This window comes from Bidens hawaiensis, unplaced genomic scaffold (assembly GCF_021521415.1).
Source record: "Bidens hawaiensis isolate Kalapana, Puna unplaced genomic scaffold, B.hawaiensis_p1.1 tig00000888_1, whole genome shotgun sequence".
NCBI classification, from domain to species: Eukaryota; Viridiplantae; Streptophyta; class Magnoliopsida; order Asterales; family Asteraceae; genus Bidens; species Bidens hawaiensis.
In genome coordinates, this window is record NW_027491051.1 from 3720501 (window position 1) to 3734124 (window position 13624).

At 41.6% G+C, this 13624-nt stretch overlaps 1 protein-coding gene and 1 pseudogene across 1 annotated transcript; both read right to left on the reverse strand.

The window, feature by feature from the left end:
- Nucleotides 1-6293: 6293 nt before the first annotated feature.
- LOC143544124 (putative calcium-binding protein CML44) lies at nucleotides 6294-6769 on the reverse strand. The gene has a single exon (XM_077036278.1). The coding sequence runs from the start codon at nucleotides 6754-6756 to the stop codon at nucleotides 6322-6324; it is 435 nt and encodes a 144-aa protein (XP_076892393.1). The 5' UTR covers nucleotides 6757-6769; the 3' UTR covers nucleotides 6294-6321.
- A 767-nt stretch (nucleotides 6770-7536) lies between these two features.
- On the reverse strand, nucleotides 7537-9416 carry LOC143543828 (F-box/LRR-repeat protein At4g14103-like; annotated as a pseudogene).
- Nucleotides 9417-13624: the final 4208 nt, after the last annotated feature.

The following is a 13624-nucleotide window of genomic DNA, read 5'->3' on the forward strand; positions in this document are numbered from 1 at the left end:
CCAGTCCAATGTTCTTCTCATGAATTGTTAATAAGTGAGGTGAACTTTTGGACTTACACAAGGGTTTTGAAAAGGGTTTTTAGTTCTAAGGTTGTCCGTGGGGATTCTTCCCGCGGTTTCCCTAATGTCACGTGCAGAAATTCCCGACTTTTCTGCTTGGTCTTTGGGTATGATGCGGGTAGGTGTGTAGCCTCCTCGCAAGTCAGGAGCGTTGAGTTTCACTTGTGTAGATTCTCCACGAGGTTTTGGTAGTTTTAAACATAGTGATCAATTATGTTAAACAACCAATTCCATTTTGGAGCTTCAAACAATCTAGTTCTCAACGTTCCCGCTATGCGGGGATGTTATTTCCCTTTCCGCAAGCATGGCCCAGAAGATCCTTCTTGGTTTCAATTCCCTGCGAGTGCTAATTATGTGAAGGGTTTCGCCTTGACACTGTACCCGCACTCGTCTTATGGTTACTTTACTTCCAAGGTATTCTTGGCTTCAATTCCCTGCAGGTGCTAGGTATGTGAAGGGTTTCGCCTTGACGCTGTACCCGCACCTGTCTTACGGTTTTTTGGTTACCAAGGTAAGGGGGTATATTCCCTCTTATTTTTGAATCTTTGAATCTTTTTGAATTTCTTTGAAATTCGAAGAGTTGGTGAAAGGATAAGAACAGTCCAAACTGTTGAAGGGACGTTAGTGTCCGACGGTTTCTTCTGACAGTTTCAGGACGTGCAGGAAGTTATGACGACGTGACAGTATATGGTCATTCCAGACGCTTTTTCAGGCGCGTGGGCGCGAGTTTTCGGACGCGTGGGAGCGGATTTTACGGCGCGCGTCCTGTTAACAGCTGTTGCCAGCTTGCTTTTTCCACGTGTCATAGTTTCATTGCACCTGCCCTTTTCTCTCTCCTTCACATTAAATTCATCGTATTCATTGCGATGAGTATATAAAGGGGGAGAGGGTTCATGTTAATCCACACTTTCACTTCTTTCTTCTTCCTTTAAGCGATTTCCGGCGAATACTCAACTTTCTGTCGAGCATTCTCCTGAAATCGTTCTTTACCTCCAAAACATGTCGTCTACTCATGATCTAGAAGCTACCGCCGAGGAGTCTGACGCGTACGTCGAGAACCCGACGTCTACGTCTGATAAAGACGATAAGAGCACTGCTGGCGAATGCCAGTGTGCTCTTCCAATCGAGCTTTATCAATACATCGTCAGGAAGTTCATGCTCGAGCCGTTCGAGCCTGAGTTTCCTGAGCCTCACCAGACGGTGTATGATGCCCCCAAGGGCAAAATAGGGGTATATGCCGCCTTCTTCGTCTATGGGAATCTCAGGTTCCCATTGACGAAGTTTGTATAGCGTGTTCTGGATAGGCACGGTGTGCACCTGACAGAGGTACACCCAATGGCGATCGCCAAGATCCGCCATTTTGAGTGGGTGTGCCACATTCTTGGCGTGGAGCCCCATGTTGACCGCCTGATGACCTTCTACTCCTGGAGGTGCATCCAAGGCTGGTACACCCTGGTCACCCGGATCAAGGGTTTGAAGATCTGCGCTACCGAGCGCAGTCTTCGGTCTTGGAAGCGGGAGTTCTTTTACATCTCTGCCCGTGTCGTCCCCATAGCGATGACATTCAAGAACGGGAGAGCACTCCCCAGCCTTCACGCCTCCAACTACCAGGAGGCGGAATGGTTTTCCAAGATTTCCCGGATCCAGACTCCGGTTTACCGCTTTCCGGAGTCCGGGATGGTGATGCTCGGTATGAGCCGGGTGTGGAAGGATGCTGGGGCGGAGGCGCCACAGATTCCCATCGTACTTAAATACGGTTTGAACTTTATCCCTTACGGTATGCTCCGTCTTCTTTGTTGATTTTGGATTTTCTTCTAACTGTTTTTCTTTTTATTTCAGAGGGGAATGATTTGCAATCACTCCTACATCCGCGAGAGGCTGACTGTCCCGCTCGGTTGGGTACTCGTGCTCTTGACGAGAACGAGTTGCCCATCCTTGCGCAGACGGCGGATCGGTTTGTGGAGGCCTACCCGCCAGGCCACGAGATACTGAGCACCACGCGGCCAGGTAAAAGATTATTTAACCCTCGCCCTCTGAATGCTCAAACCTCTGCTGGAATTCCTCTAATCTTGTCATCTTCTGATGAGAAATCCGCAGATGGTCCTTTCCTTGCGTGGAAGAAGAAGGCTGCTGGCGGGAAGGGCAAGGCGAAGGTAGCCTCCACTGCCGACCAGGGGAACCGGTCTGAGTCGGAGACCGAGAGTGAAGAGGCAGCGGGGAATCCGGGTGGTGTTGAGACCACTGCTCCGGAGGTTGAAACGGCTGTCACCTCCGAGCAGCCCAGGACGACGACGGTGACTGGTACGAAGAGGCCGGCTCCATCGGGTTCGTCCCCGCCCGTTCGCACCTTCAAGCTCAAAAGGACTCGTAAGTGTAAATAACTTTAACTTCATATCTTTCCGCTATTATACTTATATATCGTCTTCGTGCAGGCGTGGATGCTACCGCATTCCAGGGTGGAGCGGGGAGGAGCACCTCTGGACCCATGACGGTAGGTTTGGTCAACCTACCCGAGGCGATGACCCAGGCGGCTGCGCCTGCTTCAAGTGTTGGTTCGGTTGCTCATCCCGTTGAGCCAACTGTTCCAGCTGTAACATCATCCCCGCCGGCCGTCAGTGCCATTTTCACAGAATCCATCACTGAGCCGGCGGTAATTTCTCTTGCGGGTTCTTCCGCAGCAACCTCCACGGTTGTGAGTTCACCTCCGGTGAGTTCACCACCGTTGGTTTCCACTGCGGCGGCTTCCACCATGCCTCCTCCGGCGCCGGCGACTACGGCCGGTCCTTCAGGTACGTTCGGGGTTGGGGCGTCTAGCCAATTCTTGCCTCCTTCCCGTCTCCCTGACCTTTTGGATGGATATCCCTTAGGTTCAGGTGATGGGTTCGGTGGCTATCGGCCTGTTGTCGACCCTACAGGTGCGTAGGGTTACTTTGGCCTATGTCCCTTTTATCATTTTTTTCTCTAACTGTTTGTTGTTTTATTGCAGTTCGTGATTCCAACGAGGTGTACGCTCCTCGGTGGAATATCCGCCGGGGAACGACCCTCCGGACTGCTGAGGAGTGCGTCGAATGGGCGCGCCATGCTGCCCCGAGCGGGGCGCTGGGGGAGGCCATGGCCAGCTAACAGGAGGGTAGGCTGTCCAACGAGCTCCGAATCCTCCTCGCCCGGATGCAGTCGCGTGTCGAGCTACTTTGTCGTGAAAACGACAAGTTAAAGACGGCGCATAGCCTGGAAGTGGCTCAGGCGCGGGCTATCCGGGAGGAGAATGCGAAGCTTGCTGCCGTTGCTGCGGAAAAGGAGAAGGCCTTCAAGGCCCTCGAGGTTGAAGTTCAGGCCCGGCTCGAGGCCCGTTCCAAGGCTGCCCAAGCTGTTAACGAACAGCTTCGGCTGGCTAAGGAAACTGCACGGAACGCAACTGAGAGGGCCACCAAGGCTGAAGCTGTTGCTGAGCCTCTACGCCTTGAGAATGAGGAACTTAAAGCCAAACTAGAGAGGCTCCAACAGGCTCATGATGCCTTGGCGATGGAAGACGCCAAGAAGCTCCAAGAGATCTTGGACCAGAGGGGGGTGCTTGACCACACTGAGCGTAAGCTAAAGGGCGTCGAAGAGGCTGCAACTAAAGATGTGTTGCTTGCCAACCTTACAAAGAACGAAGCCGAACGCGCCCGTAATGAAGCTCAAGCTGCCCTCCAGGAGGCTCTGGTTACCAAGGAATGGCTTCTTCGAGAAGCGTTGTCTCAGGTATGCGCAATTTCACAGTTTCTTTACGCTTTTCCTTACACTTAGAAGAGTTTTTGATATACTCTGTTTTGTAGGTTGTGCATCGGGTCTTCACGAACACATCATACGACGATGCGATGAGCACAGCCCTCAACGCTTCTCATGAGGATGGGGAAAAAGCTGGCTTCCTGCTTGGTCTAGGGTTTGTTGAACAAGGCATCCCGCCTTCCAACTTCCCTCTTTACGATGTGGATACTGAAGCTGCTTATGACCAAGCAGTGAATCAGTATGCTGCCTTCCCGCATCCGGTGGTGGAGAAGGTGAACGAGATTAGTGCTGCTGATGATGGGCTAGCTATCCTCAAGGCCTTCCTTGAACCACCACACTCTACTGATGGTGCGGGTCCAAGTGGGAGTGGTCCTGAAGCTTGATCCTTTAGATCCCTTTCCACCGTTAGAGTAGATTTTGATGTTTGTATAGATTTCTAATCTTGTATGCGGGTATGTACCCAGCAATTCTTGTAATATTTGAATTTTGATGAAATAAAGATTATTTGTTAATGCCTTGCCTTGTTTATTTCACGCATATTTTGGTTTAACTTAGCAATTTCTTGAGTACTTGGATAAGTTAACTTTTCAACGTGGCAAATAATAAGTTAAAGTTTTGCTTCCTCTTTCGTGATTGTGCGGGTAAGACCGTCACTTTCACTTAGTAGGATGGCTAAACTTTACCTATATCTGACCTGCGTGGAAGTTTTCCTCATCTTTTCCTTAGAAATTTTCTAAGTATTTTGAATAAGTTAACCTTTCGACGCGCGGTTGTCAATAGGTTGTTTAGTTTCCTCTATCATGATTGTGCGGGTAGGACCGTCACTTTCATTTAGTGAGATGACCAAACTTCACCTATAACTGACCTGCGTGAAGGTTTTCCTTATCTTTTCCTTAGAAATTTTTACCGTTTTATGTGTTTATGCGGGTTTTGCCGCCTTCCACACGCAACTACTTACTTCTTCCCATATTTATGCGGTGAATACCGGCATCAGTGTGGGAAGTTTATAAGTATAAAGGTAAGGCTATCAACACAATGTGAAAGGAGAATCATTTCCATTAGAAGTGGCTCTAAGCCTTTTCTTTACAAGTTTGGAATTGATCTACATGTAACATTTGCGTAATTGAGCTCCGTTCCATGTTCTTGGGATGGGAGTGCCATCGAGCCTTTCAAGCCGGTATGCGCCATTTTCCAAAACTTCTTTGATAATGTACGGTCCTTCCCAGACCGGTGCCAGTTTTCCTGGGCGCTCTTGGTTTGAAGCCTCGTTGTTACGCAATATGTAGTCTCCTACATTGAAGTTGCAGAGTTTTACCCGCGTGTTGTAGTACTTTTGCATTTGTCGCTTGTAGTTTTCTTCACGCGCTGCGGCTAAGTCTCTGCGTTCATCGGTTAGCATAAGGTCTAACCGTCTTTCCGCATCATTGTCTTCTGGCTGAATCAAGACCCTTGGTGAGGGTAAACCATTTTCGACTGTGACCATGGCTTCAGTGCCATAAGTGAGGCTGAATGGGATATCTCCCGTACTGGCCTTTTTCAGCGTTCTGTTTGCCCAAAGGACGTGTGGAACTTCGTCCACCCAGCCGGATCTGTGTTCCAGGAGTCTTTTCTTTATGCCGTCGACGATGCTCTTATTTGCTCTTTCCACCTCACCATTACCCTGCGGGTGTGCCACTGAGGTAAAGGTGTGGGTGATTTGAAGTTCTTCCAGCCACCTTTGTAGCTTCTTGTCAGCAAAGTTGGTGCCGTTATCGCTCACCAAAGTCTGTGGAAGTCCAAAACGACAAATAATAAATTCCCAAATAAATTTTTTAATATGTTTTGCGGTTGTTTGGGCTAAGGGTTTTGCTTCTATCCACTTGGTGAAGTAGTCGATGGCTACCACTAGAAATTGAACGTTTCCTGCTGCTGTGGGAAATGGGCCTGTCACATCGATGGCCCACTTCTGAAATGGCCACGGATGAAAGCATTAACTGAAATATCACTATACCGAATAAAACATCATATATATTGTTGAAAGACAACACATGGTTAAGACATAGACATTGAAGAGGAGAATACCCAATTCTAAGGCAGGAAATAAGCTATTTACATGTAAAAACCAAGTTTAACCAAGGAAGAGATCTTCCAACAGGTTTATGGTTAACCACCCTTCAGATCTTAAGGTATTGATTTCTTGATTTTCTTGTAATAGTAACACGCTCAATCTTTGTTTTCCGTTTTGTGTCGGGGTGCATATGACGGTGTCAAGAACATGTTTGGATTCGGTGAAATCCAAAAGAAGTGAAGGCTTTGGTCCATGTTCGTTTCACACAAGTCGGGGTCAGGGTCGACGTCTTATATGTTTTGTAATAAAGTGTATATATATGCATGTCATCATGCAAGTGCATTTGATAGTTTTTTAATCACATGTAACGATTGATTCAACTAATTACTTGATGTAAATAAATATGTAACAAAGGAAATTGACATTAAATTCAAAATGTTACATGTCTAAGCCATCATTTTCTTGAACTCTTGGAAATCAAGAAAACCATCACAATTATCATCATATGCTTTGATCATGCTCTTCACATCCATGTGGCCCGTCTCGTCCCATAATCCCAACCTCGACAACGCCTCTTCGAGCTCTTCATCACAAATTAGTCCGTCGCGGTTTTTATCAAACACTTCAAACGCCTTAAAAAGATCATTTTCCGACTCATTCTCCCCTTCATTTCCTTGTTTTCTAATCGTACCATAAAACTCCAAAAACTCTGGGAAATTAAAATTGGTTTTCCCTGTTAAGCATTCTAGCTCATTGATACTTGAGGATGCTTTGATGGTGTCTAGAAGCCATTGGAGCTCGTGGAGGCTAATAAGGCCATCTGTGTCTTGGTCGAGTGACTTGAAAAGGCGATAAAGGTCATTGTAACTAAGTGTAGACATTATAGAAAAGCAAATATTTTGTTATATGTATGAATGATTGAATGCATATGGATTTATTATATATACAATACACATATATATAGAAGTCTTATTAGCATTAGTACAAAATACGGGCAAGAATTGAACAAGTCATGGAAATAATGATGAGTCAAGTGTTAGAAGTCAAGTCTTAACCATTTGGTACCGTATTTTGTTTTGTTGAAACCTTCAGATCATTGCATCACATTTGCTGACGGGTTTCTGGATTTTCTTGTTTGACCACACAAAAGTATATTTTATGATTTTAAATTGTTAATTTCCGAATTCTCTATAATGTATTTAAAAAAATCACTTAATATATAGAAAGTATTTTAGCGAATCAATATATAAGCATGGGTGACATTGTTATCAAAAACAATTTAATCTTCCTGTTTTATTTATTTAACTTTGTGTACAAAAATCCGTAGACTTGTGATTTTTAGTAATATTGATAATAATAATAACTAGATAATCATACACAAATTGATTAATATTATTTAATCATTAACTTACACGCCAAGTTAATATCCTAGCCACCCCCACGCACCGAGCCATAGACCGACTTGGGAATTCCCAACAATCAACAGCTTCTTCTTTCTCCAAAAAGTCAGATGTAACTATATACAGCTTCCCCCAAAGCATCACATGTAGGATCTATGACGATTTTTTGAGTCCAACAGCATTGCACGGGAAGCTCAAGGTTACTGATTCGGCCATATATAGTATTCAATAATCTCAACAAGCTTAAGGTGTTTGTGACCTTCAGGAGCTGCAACTCGTCTTACTTTCCTCCTCCTTTTCAGAGGTGATAACCATAGCACCTGCGAAAACAAAATAACCACTTTATGGTCTAGTTATAATGCGTTTAATTTAAATATATTATGAAATATATAGCATAAGTACTTACTGATATTGAAAAAGTCTCCAACCTTGGACATGCTGAGCTATTGCAGTGAACTCTAGTAGACTATTATTTTCTTTAGCTCCCACTGCCAGCTTTAGTTTCTTGACATTTGGAAATTTGTGAATGGAATTAACATCTAAATTTTTCTGAAAAAACATGAAAATATTCCCCCTTTGTGTATAATTAACGATTGGCATTGTACTGGGAAGAAGATGGTTTGATGTCCTCTGATATTTAAGCGGGCTAGTCATTTAATCATCAAATGTGATATTTGATTGATTTGTGAATGAATGTTTTCGTGGCTGCTGAACATAATTCTTTTTATACACCTGCTGCATCAGTGGTTGATTATGGTATGTTTGGATAGCTTGTCGCGGCTGATATTGGTTGAAATTTGTTACATGTGACGACGAGCTTTGCGCGGTATGATTAGAGAGAGTTTTGATGGAAGAAGATAGGATATTCTGGCCTACACACAACACAATTATTATAATTATCGTAGAGAATATTGACATCTTTGAATAAATTTCTGAAAATTTGAAAGAATTTCAGTAGAGCATTAACAAAAGGTTCACTTGTTACCTGAACCATGCAATGGGCCTATGCTACTTCCGGGAGTAATATTGCTGCTACTAGTCATCATTTGTTGGGCAAATTGTGACTGCATAGAATCATGTAAATTAATGAAAATTTAAAACCTAAACAAACCATAGGCATAAGTTAGCGTGTTTTTCACCATACCAGTTTTGTTGAATGAATAGGTCGGTAAGATGCACTTCTATTTTGACCACGGCATTGGAATAATTTAAGGTCAAAATCAGGTAAAGAGACAGATTCTGTCCTAGCACAAGCCACTAGTTTAAATTTTGTCAAGTTAATGTCCCGCCCACCAACATGAATATGAGGGATCAAACCGACCCAAACATGTATAGGGTTTCAAAATGTGGAGAATTCTTCAAGATTGCGCTTAGGGTTGGTTCTTTTAAGTTGACACTACGCAAGACCAATTCTAAGAGTAAGAGACATTGTATTTAATGATGGTAACATGAAATTTTAGTTTATATCTAGATCATGAACACGATCACTTTTGTCCAGTAAATTCAGTTCCAGCCTCTCAACTTTCTTGTCTAGAGCAAACTGAATCCATTCATCAATACATTCAGAGTAACTGCCATCCAAATCGAAGCGAATCCGAAAACGTTGGACCATCGGGTGGTTGTGACTGCTAATGAATTTATTCACCTGCTTGATGAACTTACCCGTCTCTAAATCACAATGCATCTCATCATTGGCCATCTTGTTTAAAGCTTCAGTCCCATCAAAGTTCAGTCGGGTCAAATTACGCAACAAGTGTTCCCATCTTGTGGAGTGATTGCCTGTGACCACAACATCTTTTACAGACAAGCGAGCTAGGATGATAACACGAACATCATCTGGCATTTTGCTGATGAAATCATTCGAATTTGATAGTCCACGACCCCCTTCACAAATACAAGTCATCAATACACAAATAAGAATATTCACATGCACAAATGAAGCAGTAAACCTAATGTACGAATTGCGTGTTCAACGTTCACATCAGTTAAACCCTAAAAAGAAGAATAATATGCAAAATCCAGTGTTGAAATCACTTGATAATTAAGCTATGGTCATATGAACAGTGTATTCATGTGCCTTACAGATTTCAATAATCCATAGGTAAAGAATGGTGATTAGTGATTACTCAGGAGGTAGGGTTTTAAACAAACTAGGGTTGTAAATGAGCTGGGTCGAGTCGAGTCGAACCAGAGTGTGCTCGAGCTCGGCTCGTTTTCTTTATCGAGCTGAAAAATCAAGCTCGAGCTCGGCTCGTTTAAAACACGAGCCGAGCTCAAGCTCGTCGAGCTGGGCTCCTTTAATTTTTTTAATTTTTTATTTATTATTTTTTTATCTTATATTTCGCAAATTTTGATATATAAAGGACAAAAATTATAATTTTAACATGCATATTATATAAAATTTATACACTAGAGAATTTATAACTTTATATGTTTTATTTTAGTTATTCTTATATAAGGTTTTAGGTATCGATGACATAATATATGTATAATTTTTATTTATTTGTTTTTTTGGTATGCTATTATTATATATAGATATTAGAATTTTGGGTTTAATCTAAACGAGCCAACGGGTCAAGCTAAGACTGAGCCACGGGCCGAGCTGACCCTCGCTCGAGCTCGGCTCGTTTAGAAATCGAGCCGAGTCGAGCCAAGCTCATTTAGAAAAGAGCTTTTTCGAGCTGAGCTTTTTTGAACTATTTTCAAGCGAGCCGCGGGCTTTTTGAACAACCATAAACCCACCGCGGATTCGAATACACCACAAGATGGTCTTTGGGTATCTCCCGCGAGACAACCCTTATCGCCGCGGGTCAGCCTTACCACCCGCAGACCCGCCCTTATCAACTCGCAAGAAACCCGTGTGCACCACCCGCAGAGGGAACAAAAGTGCATAACGGTTAGTCCTTAGGCCAATCACTGTCCTAGATTCCTGAAGAAACTATGACTGCATGAAGAGCTCACAAGATGCCAACGCTGTACTCTCGGGTGACAACCGGCTGTCATGGTCAATCAGAGACCTCGTGCGTGCTCTCCCATGAGAATAGAAGGTTCTACTGATAGTGACAGTGACATCTCGACCAATCCTCTTCTACCTCCACGGTTATAAATACCATACTTGTACCAAAGGTTTAAGGATCCTCACTCTTTCACTCTTTATATTTACACTCTAAGAGCATTTACTGATTGACACACCGCAAGATGGTTACAAGAAGAACCCCCATTCCCCTTCTCGTAATGAGCTCGCTATGCTCTGTTTTGCAGGCTAATTTGGTACCAACTTGTGGAGATTTGATCCAAATATAACCCCCAGTAGAAATATTAGATTAACCTGTCCAGGTTGAACTAGTGTTTATTCAATTACAATACATACACAAATGAAGCAGTAAATTAACCTAATGTACAGACTGATGTGCAAATTTCACATGTCTGAAACCCTATAATGATAAGAATATGTATTAACAATAAAAGACTTTGTGTCGTTCTACATGTTGGTGGGAAGTAGAGAACGTACTGACAATATGATTTCGAGAAGGTGGTCCGAAACATGCAAATTTGTCGGACTGTTTACGAATTTACATGACAGATCAGTCGTCAAATGAGAGCGAGCGGGAGTGATGATCATCAAGTCTACAAATTGACATGCGAAGAATGAAAGGCTGAAGTGTTTAATAAATACTGGACGGTAAAAACGTGGGACGAGGGATACTTGTGGAGAATACTCAAGTTGTACTCGTACACGAAATGGGTCGAATTTGTTCGGATGCTCATGTAGGGATAGACCTAAACGTGCTCGGGCAATAAGATTAACCACACGTCCTACGTTAACCAAGTGGAAGAGGCCGGGAAAAAGAACAACTACCGATGTCAATTCAGAATTTAGCTAAGACATTCGTAAAATATCGAGTAGTATCGCAGTGATGGCGGCGAAAGCGAGGCTTTCTAAACAAAGGTTGAGGAACTTGGACTTTCTTACCATGGATTTTATCAACATAGATCCGAGTCGCCGAGTGGTATTTAGACAACAACATGTGCTTTTTCTAAAGGAAATCAAAGAAGATCAAAGACAAAGAGGAAAAGGCGGAGTAAGGAAATAAATTTGTATTTTTTTAAACTTTTTTCTTTTACTTTTTTAAATATGTTTAATGTTTTTTGTTAATAAAATATCTTTTAGTTTGTAATTTTGTTTTAAATTTTAGAAAAAAACAGAAAATTCTTTGAAGCCTCATTCACCTGGATCACGAGTCAGGTGGCTTCAACAAGGGATTCAATGAGTGTGCAGTCAACACTGCAAAGTACAATATTATATGATGAATCAAGAGATATTTTCAACGACAACACATAAATGATTTTGTTTTATATTATTTAATGATTAACTCTTAATCTTTGATAGTTTTTAACTTTGTTCTGTAGAGTACTGCTAATAGTGTATATACTTAATAGTTTGATTGGTAAATAAGATATGTTGGAGTAGACTTATAATTTAAAATCATTATTTTTTCTCTAAACTTATTTGTGGGCCGAGTAAAATAAAGCCAACACAACAAACCAAAATGAAGCTTCTTTATGCACTTTGCAGACATGAAAGTCCACCAAATAGCATCCTTTTCGCAACTTGTTACTTAACCCAATATCCGATTTAAACCAACTCGATATAATTCGACTTAGTGAACCCTAGAACCATAAAACCCAAATCTAGAATGGTGGATTATTTGGTTATATTTCCACCCTTGAAAATTAGAAGAACCCAACACCGTAAACCCAAAACCCAATAAAATCCACATATATAATACTAATAGGGAGTTGATCTAAAATATTATAATTGTAAACGTTAATATTACCATATGTATTAGATTTTTTATGAACTATCAACATGTTATAACCGCTTATGTGTTCTTCATTGCCCTGCATCATGAAATCGATAACAAGTAAGCCTGCTATATTGGTGAAAGAATCAAAAGCTTACAATAAAATCAAAACATATTTCTCTCACAATAATAACCCCAAGCAAGATATAAAAAAATACAAATAACAAAACAAGAACTAAAGAATTCTTACCACAGGATGATGTGTCTTTGCCTCTAGCATTATCAATGAATTGTTACCATTTAGGGTTGCAGACCACGGCGGCGGCGGCTTGGTGTTATTGAATTAACGAATGGAGAACTAGCTAGGTTAATGATTTGGTGTGGGGTGCGATGTGATATTTAATTGCTTATGTTATGGGCCACTAAAGGAAACTGTTTTATATTTTTGGGCCTGCACGGCCTGTTGACACCAAAATGAATGTTGAAATATACTGAGAGTTTATAAGCACGAAGCAGAGATTCGAACCAAGATCAAGAGGGCCATGATGTGGAATACTTTTAATAAATAACAACATAATTGATTAAATAATCAAATTACATAATAATATCCCACTACATGTATAGTTTTTAAATATGGCCCGAAAACTTTTGCGAGCGAGACCCTTACTTATCTTCATATGGAATTAATGACCATATTAGGCTTCACATGATATACATGTAAATCGTATGTACTTATATCTGTATACAAGCTATTTTTCGTATAGGTATCTATAAATTAATAAAAGAACTTGCAAAATCTAAGATATATGCGTGTATGCATGCATGCATGTAAAGAAAGAGACCAAGGATCAGTTAAAGGATAATAATGTGATTGTTAATAAGGAAACCATTATCATTTATGTATTTAACTAATTCAATCCAGTCACACAAGATATAAATGAACTTTATTGTATTCATTTATACTTTTGTAGTTGTTTTAACTTTCAACATGGAGAATAAGAGGGCTTAAAAACTAAAAACAATTAAGAGGGCTTTTCATCACTTGTGTGGTGTTGGAACAAGGGGTGGATCACACTCTTTGGTGCCTTGATTTTTCTGGTGAGTTCACGGCTTGTAGTTTGAGGAGTCATCTTGAGGAAAACTCTTACTCTTTCCATGGTTATATTTTTGATTGGAACGGATTAGTTCTGAAGAAAGTCGGGTTCATTGTCACACCCCGACCAAAGGCGGAACATGCCGAGGTGTAACAATTGCCCATAAGCGCATGACACTAATTAAAGCGACAATATTTAACAAACTCATTTCATTTCACAACATCAAAAATGTCACATAACAATATTCAAGAGATAGCCAATATAAAATATAGCAAATCAAATATTGTTCATTTTTGCTAATAACTTAAAGGTCTTGACATTCGTTTTCTCCACAAGCATTGAATCAACCGAGGTGTAAACCTGTAACATTTCATAAAATAAAGTTTGTCAAAACAAAGGTTGGTGAGCAATTCATAAGTTTGAGCAACAATAATATATAGTAAGAAAAGC